The following is a 26,650-nucleotide window of genomic DNA, read 5'->3' on the forward strand; positions in this document are numbered from 1 at the left end:
GATGTCCGGCCCTTGTACTCTCTCTCTCTCTCTCTCTCTCTCTCTCTCTCTCTGGACATCAGCTGTTTTGTGGACAGAGAAATTAGTCCTTCGCAGGGCTCTACTCCGATTGCCTCCTGAGATCTGGCTGGAAGGCAAGCGGGGGGGGGGGGGGGGGGGGGGGGGCGAACGACATGACATCCAACCCATGAACTGCTTATATGTCAATACATAGGTTGGATGACCCCCCCTGCATGCATTCTCTCTCTCTCTCTCTCTCTCTCTCTCTGGAAATCAGCTGTTGGGTGGAGGCATTGCAGAGCAAGCGCTGTGGTCCACCTTGTTGTTATGAGCACACGCACAGCACTTGGACCAGCTATTCTGTAGGGGTGAAAGCAAGCTGGAATGCAGTGGTATGTTGTACTGGGAAGAGATATAGGGGTACGCCTTAGAAGAGAAACTTTTCACCCCTACAGCTTCAAGTGCCGTGTTTGACAGTGAGATAAAACAAGTTAAAAAGACAAAGCAAAGTCCAAACAAAAGTCTGGACTTTTTCAAGTCCAGAGTTAGGATGCATTTATTTTTCCTTTTGTATGGCTATCATACTAGCATGGTATGGTACTATGCTTTCTATCCTTTTGAATTCATTTTATTAGTAAAAAGAGTGGGTCTGTTACGGTCTGGGACCGGGTTGCGTTCTTGACCCAAGAGCAGGAGCAGTAAGGCAGACAAGAGTTTATCCAAGAGTTTATTGAACCAAACAAGGGACTGCACAGTGGAGAGACAAAGGAGGATGGACCAAGAGGACTGGATGGATGAGACAGACAGTACCGGGACAGGAACCAGTGAAGTGAGCCTGTGACACTGCTGGGACTGCGGGGGGAAAGTGAGAGGGCAGGTGAGATTATGGAGTGCATTTGGGCACACATCTGGAAGTGAAAATAAATCTAAAATAGTTCAGAGGTTCAGTTCATTCAGGTTTTTAGTTCAGAAGCAAGTCACAGTTCATTCCAGGTTGGAGTTAGCTCAAAAGTGCAGTTCATTCAGGAGTCCAGTTCTGATCACAGTCTTTGTTCATACCAGATCTTAGTTTAACATGACATGCCCTAAAGGTGGGCACATGTGGCAGACTGACAGTCAGATGACAGCTCCAAGTTCCAGGCTTAGAGCAGACCAGGGGCAAACCACGACAGGGTCGCAGCCTCAACTTTAAAGTCTGGGTCTTGGTCTTTTAGTGAAGCTTAGGGCTAGTGGTTGGCAATCACCTTAGTATTTCTTCTGTTTTTCTTGTTGGTTAATGCTGACAAATTATTCCATATTTGTTGTCGTTCTGCTGCCTGATTATATTTTTTCTCCCTGTATGAGGTGTGGCTCCATCCAGAAGTAGGAGTGGGTGTCTTCTTCTGCAAACCCCACATCCTGTACACCAGCACAGACTCCCAAAATTTCCTGTATATTTGTATTGTCAAGTGTGTCGGTAGCATGACCCAAGCAGAGGGTCACCCCTTTGAGTCTGGTCTGCTTGAGGTTTCTTCCTCAAATCATCAGAGTGAGCTTTTCCTTACCGCTGTCACCTGTGTGTTTGCTCTGGGGTTTGGTAAGGTTAGACCTTACTTGTGTGAAGCACCTTGAGGCAGCTTTGCTCTGATTTAGCGCTACATAAATTAAATAAATTGAAATAATAAGATGACAGGTTGAATCTGTGCCCCTGCTGAGGAAGATGAGACTGTGAAGGGTGAAAAGGAGGCCATCTGCACTCTGGACTACAAATGCGCATACGCTGCCGCACACGCACCTACATACAGATTGGCTCTCACTGGAGTGGAGTGCATGATTGGAGTTAACATACACTTAAGCGGAAAACTTCAGTACTGACAAAACTGTCTGGCATGGCTGTTTGGTTTTATTTATTTCACCTGAACTTATCGTGGAGAAGCGCTGTGTAAATCAGTGCCGTGTTTTGGATTTGAGAACACAAAGGGTGTCGTTTGGTTGCTTTGCAGTGGTTGGTGGTGGTGATGCTTGCATAGTTGTTATAGTTGTTAAAATTGTGTCCCCTGTCACTACAGACGTAGCCTAATCAGACGACTTGTGTGTTGACACAGTAGGCTATAGACTTCAACAAGTTGTAGACTAAGTAATTTAAAGGACATGTCGTATGTTAATGTCCTGGTTAGCAAGTATTCATGATTTTAAGTATTTGTCCACATGCGCTAAAAAGCAATGAGGTCGCTGATATATTTTATTACTAAAACCAAAGAGAGAAACCGAAGTGTTTTGAACCACTGAATCAATATGAAGCAGTTGCATTGAAATGATTAAGTGTTTAAAAGCATTTGATACAATTAAATATGGTGACATCTGCTGGCCAATCTTTAACATAGCACTTGCATGGAACAATTAAACAGGCAGTTATGTATGTTACATAATAAAGGTTCGATGTGCATCTAGAAAGTTTTGACTATATTTTTGTTTAACGACAATAATATACTAGTGTTATAATTTGATTGTGTCATCATAAAATACTGTATGCAATAGAGATATCAGTTGAGAAAGGTTTGTTCAACTAGCACAAGCTGTTATGACCATAGTTGTACAAAATGAAAGGGATGAATGGGGGCTTCAAAAGTTTTTTTCAAAAAAAAAAAACCAAGATCATTTCAGTGGTGTTAGGCTTGAGTCTGTTCCGTGTCTTCAGTTTTGGGGAAGACTGACACGGCACAGAAGCTGCTGGTATATGAAGCTAGATTTTGTCCTGCTTGTAAAGAGTCAGATAAACAGCTGCCTCCATCGTCCTTATCTCTCCTTGCAAATTCACTGCAGAAAATGGTTCTGGGGAGCATTAGCATGGCTAAAACCCTTCAGCTTCTGGAGGGATTTTCCCAGACCCCCCAATCACGGCACTCTTCACCTCCAGCCATTTTAAGCATTTTTCTTTATTTGTCTCCCATGCCTGTAGATAAGCTTGCCGAAATATATATAAAAAAAGGATGGAACAGAGTTTCCCTTATATTATTATTTTTATTAGTAAAGGAGACTTGTTTTTTTTGTTTGTTTTTCTTTTATTTGGGTTACCAACAATTTTCAGCGCACGCTGTATATACGGAGAGTCTCACTCCAGCCAAAGTCCCAAAGTTGGCAACCCTGGCTTAAACTCTTCAATGTTCATTAAAATGCCAGCAAGAGTTGAGCTCCACTACCTCTCCATCACATCCGCTAGTATTCAGTTACAGTATCGTTCCATTCTGCCAGCCTCTGTCAGCTAGTGCTGTAGGCTTGTCTGGATGCACCACCTCCTCTTGATCCATTGGGCATGAGAAAATATCTAGAAATTTTAAGAAATGTGAAGGAATATGAAGAACCTATCTTGGCAATGCCCCAGTAGCAACTGACACAATCATAGAGTTGCGTTAAGTTTATATAGGCTATATTGTCTGTCATCACAAATGTTGAGTTGACACTCTACCAAGCTACACTACACTGTTCCGTGGAGTGTGCTACCAATGTGCCCGCCCTCCGATGGAGAAAGTTGAATTAAATCCTACAGTAAGTCAGCGGACTGTTCCCAATTGCCATGCTCTGCCAGTACAACGCCCTCCATTGAGCAGTATCAACCTGCATTGAAGGCAGGAAATGTGGGCCCCTGGAGCAAGCACTTGTTGACGCTTGCATGCTGTTGTCAAACAGCCTCCATCGCTTCTGTCTGAACAATCCACACGCCATGTCACCATGTTCCTGCAGCAAAGTGAGGAAAAAAGCACACTGAGGCCATTCTGTGCAAACACCTGATGAAGGATGACCAAAAATTCTGACATGTCTGAAGTTCATCCGACCATCCGATTCCCAGTCAAGAGAGGCCTGTACGCTGTACAACAAAGGACGCATAGCAAAACTGAAATTCGGCCCGGCTCAAATAGGAGTCGTACAGCTTAGAATTTGCCTCAAAATTGGACTCAAATTGCCTAATGTATACGCAGCTGGGAGGATTGTGAGAAAAATGTCACTCCCATCATACATGCAGTAGGGTAAATGGACTGCAATCATGTAGCACTTTCCATCTGAATCATAAGCATTTTCAATGATGTCTGCGAAAACGGAAAGTTGATAGGACTAATGTTTTTGGAGAAATTAGCGATATTAGCTAACAACAGTGAACAATGGATGTTGCATTGCAATGCACCATGGAAGTTTGGAGTTTGGGGGTTTAAGTGTTGTTATTGTGGTTCATGTTAGTTTAACAGTGTTGTTAGTGTAACTGATTCATTGTGTTTTTGTAGTTCAGTTGGTTTAATCAGTTTAGTTAAGTGTCATGTTACCATGAGTGAGTTAAGGGTCATGTTGCTGTTACTACGAGTGAAAACTGTAGTGCGTTTGATGTCTGCCTCCACCGTATCTATTTCTGGGTGTATCCAACCTTATTATTTTTTTCAAAAACCATATGGATTTGAATCACGTGTGATTGCGTCAGACAAGCTTGAACCCTTGTGCGCATGCGTGAGTTTTTCCACGCCTGTCGGTTGCGTCATTCGCCTGTGAGCAAGCTTTGAGTGAGGAGTGGTCCAGCCCCCTCGTCGCTGTTTCATTGCCAGGAAATGGCGGAATGATTTGGGCTTTTTTTTCCATCAGAATTTTTTCAGAAACTGTTAGAGACTGGCAGCTGGAAACCATTAGAAAAATTTATCTGGCTTTCGGTGAAAATGTTATGGGCTTGGTAGAGAATAAGGAGTGTTACTGTCGCTTTAAGGACGGCCCCCAGTGGCTGTGGGGCGCGCCGCGCTCCGAAGCCGCCATCGACAGGCTGAACGACCATTTCATTTCTAAACGGATGGCTGTCTGGATCCGTGACCATCGTGTGCCATTTCTCTGGTTATCACAAGAGCTGGACATCAAACATTTTCCGGCAGATTTCACTTTTAACAAGAGATTTTGTCATGGAAAGCCGAGCGGAGGCTTCGCATGTCATGATGGATTAGCTACTGGAGCGAGACAAAACCACCTCCGTTTTGGTCTCACAGGACGGCTTTGAGATGGCGTGATTATTCGAGAAATTCTGGATGTGCCTGGACATGCCAGAACATGTCCTGTGAGGCTTCATCACTGCGTTGCTTTGTGCCATGCGGCACCGCCGCGATGCGCAAAGCCTCTGCTCCTCTTTCCATGACAAAAACTCCTGTAACAGTGGAATGTGCCGTTCATTTCCAAACTGGACACTGTGTTTTATCCAGGACGTCGTCTGACTAGCACAGGAATTGTGAAAAGACGTGGACATCAGCACTTTTTCGGCACATTGAGACAGACGTGTGGAGGAATTCCGCGCGTCGCGGCGGTGCCGCATGGCGCAAAGCAATGCCATGATGAAGCCTTCCAGGACATGTTGGGGCATGTCCAGCTCATGCACAATCACAATCGGATAATCAAATGACTGAAAATCAACCGGAATCCATCTGAAAGCCACCTGAAAGCCGTCCTCTGAGACCAACACTGAGGTGGTTTTGTGCCGCGTAATGAACGGCTCCGTGGCGCGTCCCTCCGCTTTTATTTCCATGAAAAAACTCCTGTAACAGTGGAATGTGCCGAAAAAGTGCTGATGTCCACTCCTTCTGCCTTTTTGTGAAAGTCAGACGAGGTCCCGGATCAACAAAGCCTTCACTTTGGAAATGATCTGGTTGTTTCAGCGGGGTCTGAGCATGTTGATCGGCGCTGGGAGTGCACCGCGCTCTCCGCAGTTGTGGGCCGTCCTTAAAGCGGCAGTAACACTCCTTAATCTGTATAATCCCCATAAAATCGTCCCTGAAATCCATATTAATTTTCCGAACGGTGTCCACCTGGAGGTCTCTCACAGTTTGAGCTCCAAATCGTTCAGACATTTATTCGCAATAAAAATCCGACGAGAGGGGTGGACCAGTGCTCAGACAAAGCCTGCTCACAGGCGAATGACACAACCAACAGGCGTGAAAAAACTCATGCATGCGCACGAAGGTTCAAGCTTGTCTGATGCAATCACACGTGATTCAAATCCATATGGTTTTTGAAAAAAATAAAAAGGTCGGATACTTTTCTAACAGACCTCGTATAAGAATAATAATCTACAGAACGCAGAAAAGAAAAAAATCTCTGCGTGTGTGCATGCATGCATCTGTACATGCGTGTGTGTGTGTATAACTTTGATTATGGACAAACTGGGGAGAGCTGCCGTTTGGTATGCTTATGTGTTTTAGGTCAAGGATGAATGCCAGTGAAATAGAACATTGATAGGACTAATAATTATGTTGTTGTTGTCCATTCGGCTGCTCCCGTTTTTTTTGTGTTCGGGGTCTCCACAGCAGATACAACCAGATCCGCATTGGTAGCTGGCACAAGTTTTACGTCGGATGCCCTTTCTGATGCAACTCCAGTTTTACCTGGAGAAACACATGCAGCCACTGGTGTTCCAAAGACGTCTCCCATCCAAGTACTAACCAGGTCCCGCACTGCTTAGCTTCTGAGATCTGATGGGATCAGGCTTATACAGAGCAGATCGGCTGCTGATAGGATTAATAATTATAAGAATTGTAAATACATTAAAAATATATGAATGGGACAAGAAAGTGAAAAGGCTAATTTCCATTGTGGTCCATTTAAAAATCAAATGACACAATACAAGTAATAATAATACTGATAATAATTAATAATAATAATAATAATAATAATAATAATAATAATAATAATAATAATAATAATAATAATAATGGCATTTATAACAGTGTGTGTATATGATCACAAGAACCTAAACAATTTATAAATAGATTAAGACATTAAATTAACATTAAAAAATTACATAAGAGTTGAGTTCTTCTTCTAAAACCTGTTGAGGTCTAAGGTTCTAAAAAACATTCTGGACTCACACGCCATTCCGAATCATTAAAGAAACTTTGCGTAATTTATTACCACCCTTCTAAACACGACCCAATCTAGAACCCATGGATCCCCACGGGCAACCCGCTAGTCACCTAGAAAATGCATCAGTTGGGTACATTGCAGAAACATTTTATGAATATTCCCGATTATAATAAAGGGGACAACAATATGACCTTTTATAATCAAGTTGGGAAGACTGCAGGCCATCATCACGCCACCAAACTAAGACTGAATATGCTTAATGCTTAATGCTCTTGCTTGCCTCTACTGGTGGTTGGCTCTCACTGCGGTATTGTATCACTTCCTGTTCCGGAGCACAGCTGTGTTTTGCTGTATCTGTTAGCTGTTTAATCTGCGCAGTTAGATTGATCTAGTTACCTAGATAACGATTTGTTTCACAGTGTAATCTTCACGTGCCTTAACTAAAGCACTCCCTCTACTGAATCACCTCTAAATTATTTACACATTATTCACTTTGTGTGTTTTTAGGAATCCGCTAGCTTAGCGCAGCTACTAGCTCTTAGCCGGTTTAGCATGGCAGCTTCTCCTGTCTCTCCCGCACTTTTCTGCTCTGGGTGTGAAATGTTTAGTTATTCCTCGGCCTCCTTTAGCAGTAATGGTACTTGTAATAAGTGTAGCTTATTCGTAGCTTTGGAGGCCAGGCTGGGTGAATTGGAGACTTGGCTCCGCACCGTGGAAAATTCTACAGCTAGCCAGGCCCCTGTAGTCGGTGCGGACCAAGGTAGCTTAGCTGCCATTAGTTTCCCTCTGGCAGATCCCGAGCAGCTGGGAAAGCAGGCCGACTGGGTGACTGTGAGGAGGAAGCGTAGCCCTAAACAGAAGCCCCGTGTACACCGCCAACCCGTTCACATTTCTAACCGTTTTTCCCCACTCGGCGACACACCCACCGAGGATCAAACTCTGGTTATTGGTGACTCTGTTTTGAGAAATGTGAAGTTAGCGACACCAGCAACCATAGTCAATTGTTTTCCGGGGGCCAGAGCAGGCGACATTGAAGGAAATTTGAAACTGCTGGCTAAGGCTAAGCGTAAATTTGGTAAGATTGTAATTCACGTCGGCAGTAATGACACCCGGTTACACCAATCGGAGGTCACTAAAATGAACATTGAATCGGTGTGTAACTTTGCAAAAACAATGTCGGACTCTGTAGTTTTCTCTGGACCCCTCCCCAATCGGACCGGGAGTGACATGTTTAGCCGCATGTTCTCCTTGAATTGCTGGCTGTCTGAGTGGTGTCCAAAAAATGAGGTGGGCTTCATAGATAATTGGCAAAGCTTCTGGGGAAAACCTGGTCTTGTTAGGAGAGACGGCATCCAACCCACTTTGGATGGAGCAGCTCTCATTTCTAGAAATCTGGCCAATTTTATTAAACCCTCCAAACCGTGACTACCCAGGGTTGGGACCAGGAAGCAGAGTTGTAGTCTTACACACCTCTCTGCAGCTTCTCTCCCCCTGCCATCCCCCCAATACCCCATCCCCGTAGAGACGGTGCCTGCTCCCAGACCACCAACAACAAGTAAAAATCTATTTAAGCATAAAAATTCAAAAAGAAAAAATAATATAGCACCTTCAACTGCACCACAGACTAAAACAGTTAAATGTGGTACAGAAACAGCATTAGTGAAGGTTACAAATGATCTTCTTATGGCCTCAGACAGTGGACTCATCTCTGTGCTTGTTCTGTTAGACCTCGGTGCTGCTTTTGATACTGTTGACCATAAAATTTTATTACAGAGATTAGAGCATGCCATAGGTATTAAAGGCACTGCGCTGCGGTGGTTTGAATCATATTTATCTAATAGATTACAATTTGTTCATGTAAATGGGGAATCTTCTTCACAGACTAAGGTTAATTATGGAGTTCCACAAGGTTCTGTGCTAGGACCAATTTTATTCACTTTATACATGCTTCCCTTAGGCAGTATTATTAGACAGCATTGCACTGAGTGTTTCTTTCTCTTTTTGCTCTGTATGCACCACTCTGCATTTAATCATTAGTGATTGATCTCTGCTCCCCTCCACAGCATGTCTTTTTCCTGGTTCTCTCCCTCAGCCCCAACCAGTCCCAGCAGAAGACTGTCCCTCCCTGAGCCTGGTTCTGCTGGAGGTTTCTTCCTGTTAAAAGGGAGTTTTTCCTTCCCACTGTCGCCAAGTGCTTGCTCACAGGAGGTCGTTTTGACCGTTGGGTTTTTACGTAATTATTGTATGGCCTTGCCTTACAATATAAAGCGCCTTGGGGCAACTGTTTGTTGTGATTTGGCGCTATATAAATAAAATTGATTGATTGATTGATTAATGCAGTGGCAACACATGAATCAGTTTTTGTATTAGTCTGCTTCCCCAACATGGGTCTGAGACACACGTTGTTTCACGTCAGTGGTCCCGTGACAGTTGGGTGAAAATCTTGCCCAGACAAAGCAGCACTGAGATGTATTTGCCTAAAGTCACAGCGGAGCTTTGCTCATCTGCAGTCCCTTTCAGCAGATGCCGTGTCTTTGAACTGTCTTTCTGCTCCCAGGCTTGACATGACTTCCATGTTGCACAAGTAAAAACAAGATTTACCCTTCAGGTTAAGTTGGGAAATATGTTTCCTTCACATTTCTTGTACTTCAAAGTTTAGCAGTTTTATTTTCTTATTTATTCTTGTAATAGCGTTGTAAAATCCCAGGAGCTATGTGGCACTTTGGAAAGGAAAGCCCTCGTGAAACTGACACATCAATCATTTTGGGCAGTGAAACCCAACATGTATGACACAACAATCCAAACAGGCAAAGCACACATACTCCTTCCTTCCTGCTCCTTGCTGTCAGCAGTCAGCCTCTGCAAATCCATAATGTGTTTCTCCACCTACACTGTGTTGCAAAGTACTTCAAAGGTCACATTTGGACTTTTTTAATATCTAACAATGTGTAACATCAGCTCAGCATTTTCTGTTACCAAATCAAAACCATGAAAACATGAGTTGCCAGGAGTGGATACAACAGGGAACAAGTGAAGGATGTTGATCTTCATGGACATATTTTAGATATATTCATAATAAACATGTACACACTCACAGTAATTTTCTTGTGATAAATATACATGCATACATGATTGGTTGTTCCGCAGATTGTAAAAAACATCATCCAAATGCTTTTGGATATATACTCGTAACTCATATGCATTTTTGAATTTTGTTGTGAAGATTTCAACTTTCAGACAGCATCCCAAAATTACTATTATTAATAACAAACTTGTGAATTTTCAGTATAAAAGTTGCACTGAAGTAGAAGTCACAGGGCTTCCCAAACTAGTTTAAAACAAAGTGACTTGTGCTGCTATGAAGAGGATGAAGAGTGGAAAGGCAGTTGGTCCAGATGACATTCCAGTGGAGGCATGGAAATGTCTAGGAGAGATGGCAGTAGAGTTTCTAACCAGATTGTTTAATAAAATCTTGGAAAGTGAGAGGATACCTGAGGAGTGGAGACGAAGTGTGCTGGTTCCTATTTTCAAGAATAAGGGTGATGTGCAGAGCTGCAGTAACTACAGAGGCATAAAGGTGATCAGCCACAGCATGAAGTTATGGAAAAGAGTAGTAGAAGCTAGGCTTAGAAAACAGGTGAAGATCTGTGAGCAGCAATATGGTTTCATGCCGAGAAAGAGCACTACAGATGCAATGTTTGCTCTGAGAATACTGTTGGAGAAGTACAGAGAAGGCCAGAAAGAGTTACACTGTGTGTTTGTGGACTTAGAAAAAGCTTATGATAGGGTGCCAAGAGAAGAGTTGTGGTATTGTATAAGGAAGTCTGGAGTGGCAGAGAAGTATGTTAGGGTAGTGCAGGACATGTACAAGAATAGTGTGACAGTGGTGAGATGCGCAGTCGGAATGACAGACTCATTCAAGGTGGAGGAGGATTACACCAAGGATCAGCTCTGAGTCCTTTCTTTGTTTGCAGTGGTGATGGACAGGTTGACGGATGAGATCAGACAGGAGTCCCCATGGACTATGATGTTTGCAGATGACATTGTGATCTGTAGTGGAATGAAAGTCAGTAGAAGCAAGACTGAGTACATGTGTGTGAATGGGAGGGAGCCCAGTGGAATCGTGCAGTTACAAGGAGTAGAAGTGGTGAAAGTAGATGAGTTTAAATATTTGGGGTCAGCTGTTCAAAGTAATGGAGAGTGTAGTAATTAGGTGAAGAAGAGAGTGCAGGCAGGGTGGAGTGGATGGAGAAAGGTGGCAGGAGTGATTTGTGACTGAAGAATATCAGCAAGAGTGAAGGGGAAAGTTTACAAAACAGTAGTGAGACCAGCTATGTTGTATGGTTTGGAGACGGTGGCACTAACAAAAAGGCAGGAGGCGGAGCTGGAGGTGGCAGAGCTGAAGATGTTGAGATTCTCTTTGGGAGTGACAAGAATGGACAAGATTAGGAATGACCATATCAGAGGGACAGCTCAGGTGGGACGGTTTGGAGTCAAAGTCAGAGAGGCGCGATTGAGATGGTTTGGACATGTGCAGAGGAGGGACCCAGGGTATATAGGGAGAAGGATGCTGAGGATGGAGCCACCAGGCAGGAGGAGAAGAGGGAGGCCAAAGAGGAGGTTCATGGATGTGCTGAGAGAGGACATGCAGGTGGTTGGTGTGACAGAGGAAGATACAGAGGACAGGGTGAGATGGAAACGATTGATCTGCTGTGGCGACCCCTAACGGGAACAGCTGAAAGACAAAGAAGAAGAAGATTAGAATCATGACATCATAATTTACTACAAGCCTGTAGCGTGCAAATTAAAATATATGAAAAACACTTCAGCTTTTAACCATACAATTACAAAAAAAAAAAAAAATTAACAACTATTTGTTGTCTTTAAAGTGACAATAGAATATATTACAGAATCATCACAATTCTTTCTGGTAACCTAAACTGGAATACGAAAAACAATATATTTCACTCCATTTGACCTTAGCTGTTTGATAGTTTTCTATTGGTTATTTCAGTGGCATTCACATGTGATATTCACATGTGATGTGATTCACACGATATTCTTGAGCTTGTTATATGTACTTAATTTGCAATAATGTTCTTATTATTAAATAGTTGCAATTTTTTAGTGTCCCACTCGCACATAATGGACTCTACTTTAATTAATTGTTAAAGACTGATGGAGATATTTTGGCTACTCTTTGGGAAAGTTGTTGCACCATTCACCTGCTTTAGTCTTCTTCTGAGTTCATAACTCAACTTTTTCAAGACCCTCTTGGATATTGTTCAATCTACCAGTCCCAGAACATTAACTGTGTCACCATTTACAGGTTGCCAATCCTTCAAGGTGGAACCTTCAGTTTCCTCACTCCTACCCTAGCCATTCTTTCCCTCCCCAAGTGGCAGTGCCCAACTCCAAATGCACCTGTAATGGTGTCCATAGAATGGAAGAATGACACCACGCCACTGCAAATGGAAAATCCTGATGAGATTTGGATGTCACGAATGAGAGAGGTATTTTTTAATCAAATTAAATTACTTAATTTCATTCCCTCTGCCAAGTTGTAAGTTCAACTGTCTGTAAATTAGCTGTTTTGTCTTTCACCATGATTACTCAAAAACTACATGACTGATTTTTATTAAATTAGAGGAGCAGCATATTATCAGTTATCAAGTTGTTTTACCAATGAATATGGCTTTATACACCCTGAGGTGTATGGGTTTCTTCGGCCTCAGGGTGTATGGACCCTGAGGCCGAAGAAACCCATACACCTCAGGGTGTATAAAGCCATATTCATTGGTAAAACAGCTTGATAAAGATTTTATCGTATACCTATAAATGAAAAATGTTGTATGGTTTTCTGAAGGGTGTAAAAAGCTATATTCATTGGTAAAACAACTTGATAACGATTTTATCATATACCTATAAATGATAAATGTTGCATGGTTTTCTGAAAGGTGTATAAAGACAAATTCATTGGTAAAACAACTTGATAAAGATTTTATCATATACCTATAAATGATAAATGTTGTATGGTTTTCTGAAGGGTGTAAAAAGCTATATTCATTGGTAAAACAACTTGATAATGATTTTATCATATACCTATAAATGATAAATGTTGCATGGTTTTCTGAAGGGTGTATAAAGACAAATTCATTGGTAAAACAACTTGATAAAGATTTTATCATATACCTATAAATGATAAATGTTGTATGGTTTTCTGAAGGGTGTAAAAAGCCATATTCATTGGTGAACAACTTCATAACAATTTTATCATATACAGTGGTCCCTCGTTTATCGTGGGAGTTACGTTCTAAAAATAACCCGCGACAGGCGAAATCCGCGAAGTAGTCAGCGTTATTTTTTACAATTATTACAGATGTTTTAAGGCTGTAAAACCCCTCACTACACACTTTATACACTTTCCTCAAACAGGCATTAACATTTTCTCACTTTTCTCTCCTGTGTAAACACTCAAAGTTCAAACCTTAGGAGAAAAAAAATAGAATGTTTTCCTATAAATAATTATGATGGCTTTTAGAACTAACAAATTTAATTTTAACGATCAACCTATGAGGTTGGACACGTAAGAAATTATTAATAGTGACTCTGTTGTGTGGGCCGCCAGAAGAGGAGGTACTGCTGGCCCACCACCAGAGGGCGCCCTGCCTGAAGTGCGGGCTTCAGGCACGAGAGGGCGCTGCCGCCTCACAGGAACAGCCGAGGTGACAGCTGTCACTCATCAACTATGACAGCTGTCACCGATCATCTGCACTTCACCCCAGATAAAAGCAGGATGACACCTCCACCACGTCGCCGAGATATCGTTCTTCTAAGGAGGTAATATTCTCAGCCATAAACTAAACTGTATCTTAGTCTGAACTCTTTTTGCAGCCGCTTTCCTGTGGAGCCTTGTCCGCTGATTGGTGGTTTGTGAGAGTGCCGACGTCTTCGCCTCTCACTCTTTCCAGATAAGTGCTGAAACAGGAGCTGCACGAGTGTGTGATTTGAGGTGGAGGTGGAATTCCCACCGTTGTTACTGGGTGTACACACACCCACACTTGACTGTCTTTGCTCTTCACCAGCATTACCAGATCCGACACGCGGAGACGGTGGCCACCTGGGGGACCCGGGACCTGGCGGCTGCAGTATCCTTCGGGTTCGGTGGCGGAGGAAATCATGTGGTTCCGGTTCTTCTTTAGACGGACGTCTCCTATCGTCAAGCCTGCCCACACGACACCTTTATCCATTAACTTTGTATCATTCTATAATCTGCTGTGTATGGTTGTGGCATTCACAACAGTAAAGTGTTCAAATTTGACTCCTTCTATTGTCCGTTCATTTGCGCCCCCTGTTGTGGGTCCGTGTCACTACACTTTCACAACAGACTCACCAGTATTTCACAGTTCCTCTGACCGCGCCTCTTTGTCGTGGCGCCACTCTGCTGTCCGGATTGTCTGATTACTCGGGTGGTATGAAAAATATTACCTGTCCGCGAAAAGGGTGTATTGCTATTTATTCTTTAATGTTTTATCCAATCATATTGGTGTATCATTTATAGGTATATGATAAGAGCAGAGACAGATTCCATTCCACTTTGTTGGAGATCCAGATTCAGGGGCATATCCAGGAAATATCACTTCCTTCAGAATTGCTAAATATGGCATTGTTCAGCATTTGTTTAACTGTTTCATTAAATTATGCACAAGTAATATACGAGGGCTGTCAATAAAGTAACGGTCCTTTTTATTTTTTTCAAAAACTATATGGATTTCATTCATATGTTTTTACGTCAGACATGCTTGAACCCTCGTGCGCATGCGTGAGTTTTTCCACGCCTGTCGGTGACGTCATTCGCCTGTGAGCACTCCTTGTGGGAGGAGTCGTCCAGCCCCTCATCGGAATTCCTTTGTCTGAGAAGTTGCTGAGAGACTGGCGCGTTGTTTGATCAAAATTTTTTCTAAACCTGTGAGACACATCGAAGTGGACACGGTTCGAAAAATTAAGCTGGTTTTCAGTGAAAATTTTAACGGCTGATGAGAGATTTTGAGGTGATTCTGTCGCTTTAAGGACTTCCCACGGTGCGAGACGTCGCTCAGCGCTCTCAGCCGCCGTCGTCAGCCTGTTCAAGCTGAAAACCTCCACATTTCAGGTTCTATTGATCCAGGACGTCGTGAGAGAACAGAGAAGTTTCAGAAGAAGTCGGTTTCAGCATTTTATCCGGATATTCCACTGTTAAAGGAGATTTTTTTAATGAAAGACGTGCGGACGGGTCCGCGCGTCGGGACGCAGCCGCCGCGACGCTCCGCCACAGGAAAAACACCTCTGTTGAAAGCCTTAAGGACAAGTTGGAACATGTCCTGCCTGTTAAACAATTTCTCATATACTCACTCCACTGAAAGCCATCAAAAGCCGCCTGGATTTTACAAATGGTTATCAACACGGAGGTGTTTTTCCTGTGCCGCCGCACCGCGTTGGCTGCGTCCCGATGCGCGGACCCGTCCGCACGTCTTTCATTAAAAAAATCTCCTTTAACAGTGGAATATCCGGATAAAATGCTGAAACCGACTTCTTCTGAAACTTCTCTGTTCTCTCACGACGTCCTGGATCAATAGAACCTGAAATGTGGAGGTTTTCAGCTTGAACAGGCTGACGACGGCGGCTGAGAGCGCTGAGCGACGTCTCGCACCGTGGGAAGTCCTTAAAGCGACAGAATCACCTCAAAATCTCTCATCAGCCGTTAAAATTTTCACTGAAAACCAGCTTAATTTTTCGAACCGTGTCCACTTTGATGTGTCTCACAGGTTTAGAAAAATTTTGATCAAACAACGCGCCAGCCTCTCAGCAACTTCTCAGACAAAGGAATTCCGACGAGGGGCTGGACGACTCCTCCCACAAGGAGTGCTCACAGGCGAATGACGTCACCGACAGGCGTGGAAAAACTCACGCATGCGCACGAGGGTTCAAGCATGTCTGACGTAAAAACATATGAATGAAATCCATATAGTTTTTGAAAAAAATAAAAAGGACCGCTACTTTATTGACAGCCCTCGTACTATTATTAGTATCAGTATTAGCAATATTATTAATACTGATACTAATAATAATAATGTATAAGTAAATGTGTTTGTCTGTATATATGTGACCCTGCAATGGACTTGCTTCCTGTCCAGGGTGTACCCCACACCATGTCCTGCTGGGATTGGCTCCACCCTTCTCCCCCGGAAACCTTTGATTGTAATAAGTGGTTATAGAAAATTAATGAATTAATGAATACACTGATCTCCATAATGATGTTGCTCCAAAGAAAATAAGTAAAGCCAAATATATAGTTCAGAGGCTAAAGTAAAATATGAGTTGTGGTTGATATGGTTGAAGAGCTTTTTGTGCCATGCCATATGTGTGCTTTAATGAATGGCCCTTTTGTTTATAACTGAACTAGTTCCTTGCATGCAGAGCAGGTTGATAAATAAGGAGCTGGCCTGCCAGTATATATATGTAGACCTGTGTTCGAATCCTGGTCATACTACCTGTCTTTGTCCTTGAAAAAGACACTTTATCTGCATTCTCTGTGTCTATCCATCTGTGAATTGGTACTTTCTTTGGCTGGGAAAGTGACATATATCAGACTGGCATCCCGTCCAGTCTGATGTCCTAGCTCATCTGGAGATAAGCACCAAGGGGCCTCAGGATCTATATAGGACTTACAATAGATCACCTTTCTAGCACCCTTTTTCCCTCTACAGCTGCCTTAATTCTTCACGGTATAAATTCAAATAGCTGCAGGAAACATTCATCCAATATTTTTGTCCATACAAGTCATCACACACTTGATGTATCATTATAGCACAAGCAGCCATTATTCACACGAGGTAGGATGTTTCCATTATGACTTATGCATAACATCAAATGACATGAAATATAACATAAAATAGCAAATATGAAATTTGCACCATGTATAACTTTAATTTACATTGTCTCAGGTTGTGACTCAGAGTCTATAAAAACATTCCAAATCTTGAATAATTAATTTTATTTTGCTTTGTATAGGCCCATGATGTCTGAGAAGTGCCCTTCATATTTAGAAAGTGGTCAGTCACTTCAGGCACAGTAAGGGCCCTGTCACACTTGAGCACGAATGAACGAGAATGCTGTATGAATCAGCCGAATGGGGAAAAAACAGCCAGAATTTGAGCCGCATTAGTATGGGACAGACATTTGTACAGCTGTGCATGAATGCCATATGAATATGTTTCTCAAAGCCACCTCGAATGATTCGCGCACATTCAGAGTGCAGCTTCTCTCAAATCCAGATGGACTACCCAGAGTGTGGCCACAACACAGCATGTAACACACAAAAATAAAAATAGAATAAATGGGGGTGGGGGGGTGAGCACTGTGCTCCACTTTATTGAAGTACTGAAGACCTGCCATGTCACACTGTTGGGTGTCGAATGACATCCAACCCATGGACCGAGTACATGATGTAAACTATGGTCCCCTGACTATTGCTTCACTGTAGTGCATGTGGGATCGGATTATTATGGACATCAGATTGTCGACGTGTACACCTACAGCTGTTATTATCGGTAATAGCCGCCAGTCACTGTGCCATGCAGTGACCCATGTACAGGTGACCCTGTATGACACACAGCAGTCCATATATTGGATACAATACAGAAGCTCATGCAGGAGGTCACATTAACATTGTGATTTGGGGGCGGGGGGGAGTGGATATTGTTGCTATATCAGATTTAGGAATCATCAAAAATCAGTTGTTTTTTTGTAATCCCGTATCGGTTGGGCTCTGTTTTCAAGAGTTGTGGATGGACAAGTTGTCTGTCTGGGTGGTTGCAATCCAGCACACAAGGTGGTTAGATGTTAGATGTTAGATGGATGCAACAAAGCACTGCACCAGCACATGCTCCAAGACCTAATTTGACTTGAATGAAGTGTTCAGTGAGTGTATTTAATATACCATATGTAGCCATCTGTTCGTGAAAAGAGAAAGCATGAACTGCGAACTGCGAGGTTTGAACGAAGTGCACACTTAGTGCGCATGACGCAGGAATTGTTTGCAAACCGTGTGAAATTGTCCCTGCCTCAAATGCCTTGTACACATGTTGGTACAACAATTTGCACACACCAGCAGCTGAATGACAGAGTGTGCGCTGTACAAACCCATCGCACCCTCTCGCGGCAGGTGTCAGCCAAATTACAGGTGACACACAGAAACATCTAACACCGCTCGCATGGCACTTAGAAAATGTGTGGCCAGTCACAAGGTTGGCACGGCAAGAGACTGCAGACTGTCTACTGTCGTACTCGCTGTGAAATTCGTGTCAGTTCCCTACGACTGTGGAGTTGCCGAGATGTGGCGTGCGGTTGGCTCCCCCCACAATGTGTGTCCCCCCCCCGCCCGAGCAGCATTTATGGAGGGGCGGCACCATGGGGACGAGCACTTAAAAAAAATCTCCACTGCAAAATGGTTTTCGTGTCACTGGCGCCCTGGGCAGGCGCCCCTGCATGCTGAAGCACTGAGATGGTGAAAGAAATGAGAGGAGTGCGCTGCATGCGCACGGCAGTTCACCTCTGGGTTTCTCTAATGGGAGGGACAAGTGGGGGGGGGGGGGGTTCATCAGCTAAAGTCATTTACACCTTCACTTTCTTCCAAATAACGCACATCTCATTCACAAAATTATAAATACAGGTCTATAATTCCTGCATGTTCTTCTGAATTGTGTGAAATGTCCTGTCGCACACAGAGAGGATTCAGCTTTATATTATTCCGAACTCGGCGCATTACATTTCTCTGTGGATCATGCAGCAAACGAGGCAGGTAGCCAGTTTATGAAATAAAAGGCATTTGAAAGCAGACAGACAGGGTGTAAGAACGGGTTTGAATGTCACCGAAGAGGACAAACTGCCCACTTGTGGAAAAAAATTTGCAAAAAGTAGAGCCTGCCTATTTGTAAAGATGGCTTAGAACTTGTGCTGTGTTCACATTACTAGCTGAAGTGACTGAATCTGACCCTTTTTTCTGTGCCTGCAAGAGTGTGTACAATAATTTTCCAGCAGCTGGCAACTCTTTTTGTTGTCATGTACACTGACAAAATAATAATAATAATAATAATAATAATAATAATAATAATAATAATAGTGGTAATGAAATTTAAAATTAGGCTTATCATCTTAATTAACTGGTTTATTTAATGGAGAAAAAGAATCACAATTGATTACATTGGCATGGGAACGCTAGTAACATTTCAGTTTAGATTTTTGTTTGACCCACAGATGAAGACCAAAAATTGGGAGAAAAAAAGTCAAACACTATATGATCAAATTTCTGTCAAACCTAAAACTTTTGCAGATTAGTTCATGCTAAGTATTTACACATTTAACCTAATATGTAATAACATCAAGCTAAATAATTAACTAAATGTTGAGACAAATATGTACCTTAAAAACAGAGCTAATTGTTCCTTCCAGAAAGACAGATTAAAATAGTGTTCAAATGTAAGGCATATTTATTCAAACTTGCAATTCATGGATGTTTTGTTTTGGAGTAATATTGTAGCCTGCAGGCTTCTCATGTCAATTTGAATTGTAATTTCAGGGGCACTTTTAAAATATTAATAATATAATACTAAAAAAAATGCCTGTTTGTGCAAAATTTTGTCTGTTTTTTTTTTTAGGTGTGGGGGGTGCTCAGTTTGTGCAAAATTTTGTTTTTTTTTTTCTGTTAGGTGTGTGGGGGGGGAGTGCTCAGATGGAGTGTCGCCCAGGGAGTAATTCATTGTAGAACAGCTACTGCACAGTGGCAGAGTGTCTGTCTGGTAATCAGGTGTGGGTTCAAATCTTGTGAGTGGTGTTCTTTTCTTTTCTTTTTTTTAACCAGGGTTGTTTAACTGCGGGGTTCTGTATTGCATTCCCCTTTAAATATTATTTATATCAACCCAGTGATATTCACTAATTACACAGGTGTTTTTTTATTTCATTTTCCTCCACATCAGCAATGTGATGCGATGTGGGGCAGCTCGGCCCGTGGAACACACTGCGAGCAGGACACCGTCGTGTGCACAAACCATTGCGCCAGCGTCGTGCACGCCTGCCTGTCTGCGCGATGTTTCGTGGTGTGCAAATTTGAAGTGTTTCGTGCTGTTTCACCATATTTGTCCAAACGTCGTCCAAACGTTGCACTATGTGTGAAGGGGCCTGAAGGAAAAAACTCCCACTGACATATATTTGAAGAAAAAGGCTCAAGCAGACCAGACTCAGAGGGGTGACCCACGCAGATCAAATTAAGTATAACAACAATACATCAAATATGCAAAACAGGAATAAAACAAAAGTTCAATTCTAAGTCACTGTACAACCCCAATTCCAATGAAGTTGGGGCGTTGTGTAAAATGTAAATAAAAACAGAATACAATGATTTGCAAATCCTCTTCAACCTATATTCAACTGAATACACCACAAAGACAAAATATTTAATGTTCAAACTGATAAACCTTATGGTTTTTGTGCAAATATTTACCGGTACTCATTTTGAAATGGATGCCTGCAACACATTTCAAAAAAGCTGGGACTGTGGTATGTTTACCACTGTGTTGCATCACCTTTCCTTCTGATAACACTCAGTAAGCATTTGGGAACTGAGGACACTAATTGTTGAAGCTTTGTAGGTGGAATTCTTTCCCATTCTTGCTTGATGAATGACTGCAGTTCAACACTCTGGGGTCTCTGTTGTTGTATTTTGCACTTCATAATGTGCCACACATTTTCAACGGGCGACAGGTCTGGACTGCAAACAGGCCCACACTCTTTAACTATGAAGCCACATTGTTGTAACACATGTAGAATGTGGCTTGGCATTGTCTTGCTGAAATAAGCAGGCATGTCCCTGAAAAAGACGTTGCTTGGATGGCATAATGTGTTGCTCCAAAATCTGGATGTACCTTTCAGCATTGATGGTGCCATCACAGATGTGTAAGTTGCCCATGTCATGGGCAGTAACACACCCCCATACCATCACAGATGCTGCCTTTTGAACTTTGCGCTGGTAGCAATCTCTTTTGCCTGGAGGACACAACGTCCATGATTTCCAAAAACAATTTGAAATGTGGACTCATCAGACCACAGGACTCTTTTCCACTTTGCGTCTGTCAATTTCAAATGAACTTGAGCCCAGAGAAGGCAGCAGCGTTTCTGGATGTTGTTGATGTATGGCTTTCGCTTTGCATGGTAGAGTTTTAACTTGCACTTGTAGATGTAGTGACGAACTGTGTTAACTGACAGTGGTTTTCTAAAGTGTTCCTGAGCCCACGCGGTAAGATCCTTTACAAAATGATGTTGGTTTTTGATGCAGTGCCACCTGAGGGATTGAAGGTCACGGGCATTCAGTGTTGGTTTTCAGCCCTGCCGCTTACGTGTAGAAAGTTCTCCAGATTCTCTGAATCTTCTGATTATATTATAGACTGTAGATGATGGAATCCCTAAATTCTTTGCAATTGAACATTGAGAAACATTGTTCTTAAACTGCTGGACTATTTTTTCACGCAGTTGTTCACAAAGTGGTGATCCTTGCCCCATCTTTGCTTGTGAATGGCTGAGCCTTTTGTTGAAGCTCCTTTTGGGGATGCTCCCAAACATGACACTCACCTGTTTCTAAACAGGTGTTCTTTGAGCATTCATCAACATTCCCAGTCTTTTGTTTCTCCATCCCAGCTTTTTTTTAAATGTGTTACAGGCGTCCATTTCAAAATGAGCAAATATTTGCACAAAAACAATAAAGTTTATCAATTTGAATATTAAATATCTTGTCTTTGTGGTGTATGCAGTTGAATATAGGTTGAAGAGGATTTGCAAATCATTGTATTCTGTTTTTATTTAAATTTTACACAACATCCCAACTTCATTGGAATTGGGGTTGTATCATACTATGCCAGTATGCTACCCATACAAAAGGGGAAATAAGTGCTTCTTAAGTCTGGATTTGAAAGTCTCGACAGAATCTGACTGTTTTATTGATGCAGAGAGATCATTCCACAGAACAGGGGCACAATAAGAGAAAGCTCTGTGACCACAACGTCCCAACTTCATTGGAATGTTGTGTGTTGGGGGGGGCGTGGCTGGATGTTTTGGTGTTCTTTTCTTTTCTTTGCTCTCCAGGTGGCATGAGGGCTGATTTGTCTGTGAAGAAGGTGCTGGCTGAAGAGTCTTCACCCTCATCAACATCATGGAAAGCACCTGTGCTTGGTGCTCATGTGCAACCTGGACAACTTGCAGCTGAAGCAGATAATTGGATGGCGTTCTGCATTTAAGTCATGTGTGATTCAAGCAGAACTGCCGGGAACACGACCTTGTGACGTTCATTTGTGAGACGCTGAGGACCGCGCCTGGGTTTGACACATCGAGCCCGTGAAGCAGGGAGGGGTGTGTTTATTGGAAGATATAGTTGTATCTGTTGATTTACCTCACTGTCTCTTTGCTTCACAGAGAATCAGTTTGTCGTGTCCACCTGGGGGGTGTTTGGCGGTGGTAGGAGGTCCAGGAGCGCCGGCTTTAATCCTTGCGGGCGCTGGAGAGCGAGCCACGAATCACTCCACCAGAGGGAAGTTGTTTTTTATGTTTTTACACTTTTAAAACACAGGTGTATAATAAATAGTTTTTGTTTGGAACCGCTTTCTGGTTATTTTTAGCGCTGGGTCCTGTCTGACGCAGGTTCGCTCCTCAATCCGCGTCGACACATAACAGTAGTTCCCGGCCATTCCATAATGGACCCAGCGGCAGAAGCGGTTCCTTTTGTCGAAAAAGTTCAGGAACACTTGGAGAACATACGGGAGCAATTACAGCATCTCGCGAACCAAATTAAACAAACAGATGCCCGTGTTATGGAGCTTGCAGCGCAAGCTGTTCTGCTTCCTGCTGCTCCAGCTGCGGCACTATCGATATCGGTGCCGATAACTCCGTCACCCACAGGTTGGAATGCCGCAGTTTTACGAGGCGTATTTGTGGACGGGTTAAATGAGTCATTAAAAGACGAGCTGGCGGTCGTGATGAGCCAAACGATTTAGACGAGCTAATATCGTTGGTGATTCGTCTAGATGATCGGATGAAGGAGCGTGGACGCGAGAGAGGACGCCCATTAGAGCGTTTTTTTTTTGTCTCGGGGCTTTCCCCGACACAAAGCTGGGCCGCCTCTTCTTCGCCCCACTGCGGCTCCTCCGACGGGACCTCCGGCTCCTCCTATTGACGAGCCCATGCAGCTCGGACGAGTCGAGATTCCTGTATTGCCCCCACACGTAAGCGTCAAGAGAAATAACGGTGACGTAACTCCAAGTGTTCTGGGACAGGCAAAAGAACCCACATAAAAAAAAAAGAAAAAAAATTTTTTTACCACACGTAAATGTTTGGTTTCTTTAATCAGGGGTTATACTTATTTGGGGAGGTAGGGGCGTATCTGGTGGAGTGATAGGCGGTTAGAAGCCCGCCTGGGCTCACTTACCTGTCAATTGTGTATGTGTTTTTAGGTATTTTCTGTTTGGGTTGTTGGGTCGTTTTGTTTTGTTGTTTTTATTTCTCTACATTCCTAACCCCAACCTCACTTGCCCTTAGACCGCTTGTCTTGTGGGTTGTGGGGTGGTGCAGGTTGGTCACGCTGAGCATTCTCAGACGACCTCTGCATCTAGGGGGGGGGGTGTTAGAGGCGTTCTTTTTGGTTTGGTTAGGGCCCGGTTCCACTCCAGCCTCGGTGAGCCTTTGGACCGATTGTCATGGGTGTTGCCGGGGTGTGGTGCAGCGGAGACATGCCTCAGTCGGAGGGGTGGGCCGATCTGTTGCTGTTTGCCATTTCGGTAGTTCCACCCCTCCCGAGTGGCTGGGGTATGGTCGAGTTGGGGCGCCGGACGTATTTCCGGTTCTCCGCTGCGCTTTGGGGTTGGAGCTGGGTTAGTTTTTACCTGTTCCCTTCTCCGGCTTACTATTTTGAGCCGTTTGCCAAAATAGAGCCGCCAAAGGGCTCTGGGAGGGACCTGGGGTCTTTCGGGGTGCCGGGGAGGGCAACGGGGTTTATGGTCGTTTTATATCCCCCCGGGGTTGTTTTTGGTTGTCCTCCGGGGGTTGGTTTTTGGTTTTATTTTGTTTCCCTCCGGGTTCCGCCTCCAGGGTTGATGGGACGGTCCTCTGGGGGGGGAATTGGCTTGGGTCCGACCGGCCAAGTGTGACCGGATCTGGGGTTCCGGGGTTGTGGGGAGGGTGCCTCCTGGGGTTGATGATACGGTCCCCTGGGGGGCACCGTTTCACTCCATGTATACCTGGGGACCTTTGTGGGATCACGGTTTTGGCTGTTCCTCCTGGAACTGGCAATGAAGGCCTTCTGAGGGGGGGTTGGGCTCTGCAGGTCATTCTGGGGGGGGTTGTTTGTTATTTTTCTTTTATGCATCTACGTTTGTACTGTGTTGTGGGACTGTGTTGGGTTTTTGTGTTTTGGAGTTTTTCTTTTCCTCCCGGGGTTTGATGGGACGGTCCCCTGGGGAGGTTTTGGGTGGGTTTTATGTTTTTTTTGTGTGAGTGGACTTGTTCTGGGGAATGTTTTGGGGCTTTTGTTGATTCCAGCCGGCCTTCCAGCTGCGGTGCCTGTCTTGCCGTCTGCTTCCTGACGTGGACCCCGGAGGGAGGGGCTGTTCTCGGGCCTGGTTTGTTCGGTCGCCGGGAGGCTTCCCGTTGATGGGGGGGTACTGTTGTGTGTTGGGGGGGGCGTGGCTGGATGTTTTGGTGTTCTTTTCTTTTCTTTGCTCTCCAGGTGGCATGAGGGCTGATTTGTCTGTGAAGAAGGTGCTGGCTGAAGAGTCTTCACCCTCATCAACATCATGGAAAGCACCTGTGCTTGGTGCTCACGTGCAACCTGGACGACTTGCAGCTGAAGCAGATAATTGGATGGCGTTCTGCATTTAAGTCATGTGTGATTCAAGCAGAACTGCCGGGAACACGACCTTGTGACGTTCGTTTGTGAGACGCTGAGGACCGTGCCTGGGTTTGACACATCAAGCCCGTGAAGCAGGGAAGCGTGTGTTTATTGGAAGATATAGTTGTATCTGTTGATTTACCTCACCGTCTCTTTGCTTCACAGAGAATCAGTTTGTCGTGTCCACCTGGGGGGTGTTTGGCGGTGGTAGGAGGTCCAGGAGCGCCGGCTTTAATCCTTGCGGGCGCTGGAGAGCGAGCCACGAATCACTCCACCAGAGGGATGTTGTTTTTTATGTTTTTACACTTTTAAAACACAGGTGTATAATAAATAGTTTTTGTTTGGAACCGCTTTCTGGTTATTTTTAGCGCTGGGTCCTGTCTGACGCAGGTTCGCTCCTCAATCCGCGTCGACACATAACATGGAACTTGGGTTGTAATTGTTCATGTCATCCTTCAAGATGACAAAGTTGGCATACCTCTGATGTGTGTCTTCCAACAGGGGTCCAGTAAGCAGTGTAAAACTTTATTTCAGGTGACAACACCTCAAAGACAGAAAAAGGATACTAATCACAGGATACTAATGTGGTCACCGCCAGCCAGCCCTTACCTTCACTAACATACCTGGAATTTAGTTGTAATGAGGCTGTGACCTGCACCATTGTTAAGTGACATAATTTAGAAGGAGAGGAAAAAATGGTTCTGGTTCTATGTTAGTCATACAAAAGAGAAATCAGAGGGGTCTTTAATCTAGACTTGAATGACTCCATAGAATCAGACTGTTGTATCTCAGCATGAAGATTGTTCCACATACCAGGTGCACGGTAAGAGAAAGGCTTTGTAGCCTGCTGACTTCCTTTTAACCTTAGGAATCATAGTAGTCCTGCCTCCTAAGAATGCAGAACATGGTACGGTATGTAAGATTTATTATGGTCAGCCAAATAGGGAGGCACTACTCCATGAAGTATGTTAGCAACAAAACCTTAAAATCTAATCTTGTGGGGACAGGAAGCCAGTGAAGGGAGGCCAAAATTAGGGTAAAATGGTCAACATTTCTGTTACTGGGCAAAGTTCTAGCAGTCTCATTTTGAACAAACTGGCGACCTGTAATGCTGGACAGTGGTAAGCCAGAGAATAGAACATTATAGTAATCCAAGTGACAAAGGCATGGATCAAAGTCTCTGTGTCAGCCAAAGATAAGACAAATCACAATGGTATGGAGATGTTAGAAAGCAGTCTTTGTGATTTCTCAAATCCTATACTGTTCTCAAAGAACAGTATGGGATCGAAGGTCACCCCAAGCTTTTTCACTTTATCACTGTGACCTACAACACATGAGTCCAAGGTTAATATTAGCTGGTCAAACTGATACATGTGTCTCGCAGAACCACTGACCATCTCCATCTTGTCAGAGCTTAAAAGTAAGACGTTGCAAGTCTGGAATCAGCGAACACGTATTGGGAGGCTAGAAGGACTGCAGACTCAGTGGTGGCCGAGGCAGAAACTCGAGCATGGGAGGAATTTGGAGAGGCCATGGAAAATGACTTTTGACCAGCCTCAAAGCAGAACTGGCAAGCTGTCAGTCGCCTCAGGAAAGGGAGGCAGTTCTTAGTCCAGGCTGTGCTCAGTTGGGGAGGAGAACTGCTGAAGATATTCCCAGGTGGTGGAAAGAACATTTTGAGGATCTTCTCAACACTACTGACATGCCCCCTGTCAAGGAGGCAGGGATGCAAGACTTGGGTGGCTCTGGTGCAATCACCCTAGTGGAAGTCAGTGAGGTACTAAAAAATACAGCTGTGGCAAGTCGCTGGGGGCAGACGAGATTCGT

At 43.7% G+C, this 26,650-nt stretch overlaps 1 protein-coding gene across 1 annotated transcript in view; it reads left to right on the plus strand.

Moving 5' to 3' along the window:
- si:dkey-106n21.1 (solute carrier family 23 member 1) overlaps positions 1–26,650 on the plus strand; it is a 228,439-nt gene that overhangs the window by 54,114 nt on the left and 147,675 nt on the right. The window contains 1 exon segment of the mRNA XM_034175892.1: positions 12,188–12,371. Within this exon segment, the coding sequence (XP_034031783.1) occupies positions 12,188–12,371 (184 nt within the window).

Source organism: Thalassophryne amazonica, chromosome 8 (assembly GCF_902500255.1).
Source record: "Thalassophryne amazonica chromosome 8, fThaAma1.1, whole genome shotgun sequence".
Classification (NCBI taxonomy): Eukaryota; Metazoa; Chordata; class Actinopteri; order Batrachoidiformes; family Batrachoididae; genus Thalassophryne; species Thalassophryne amazonica.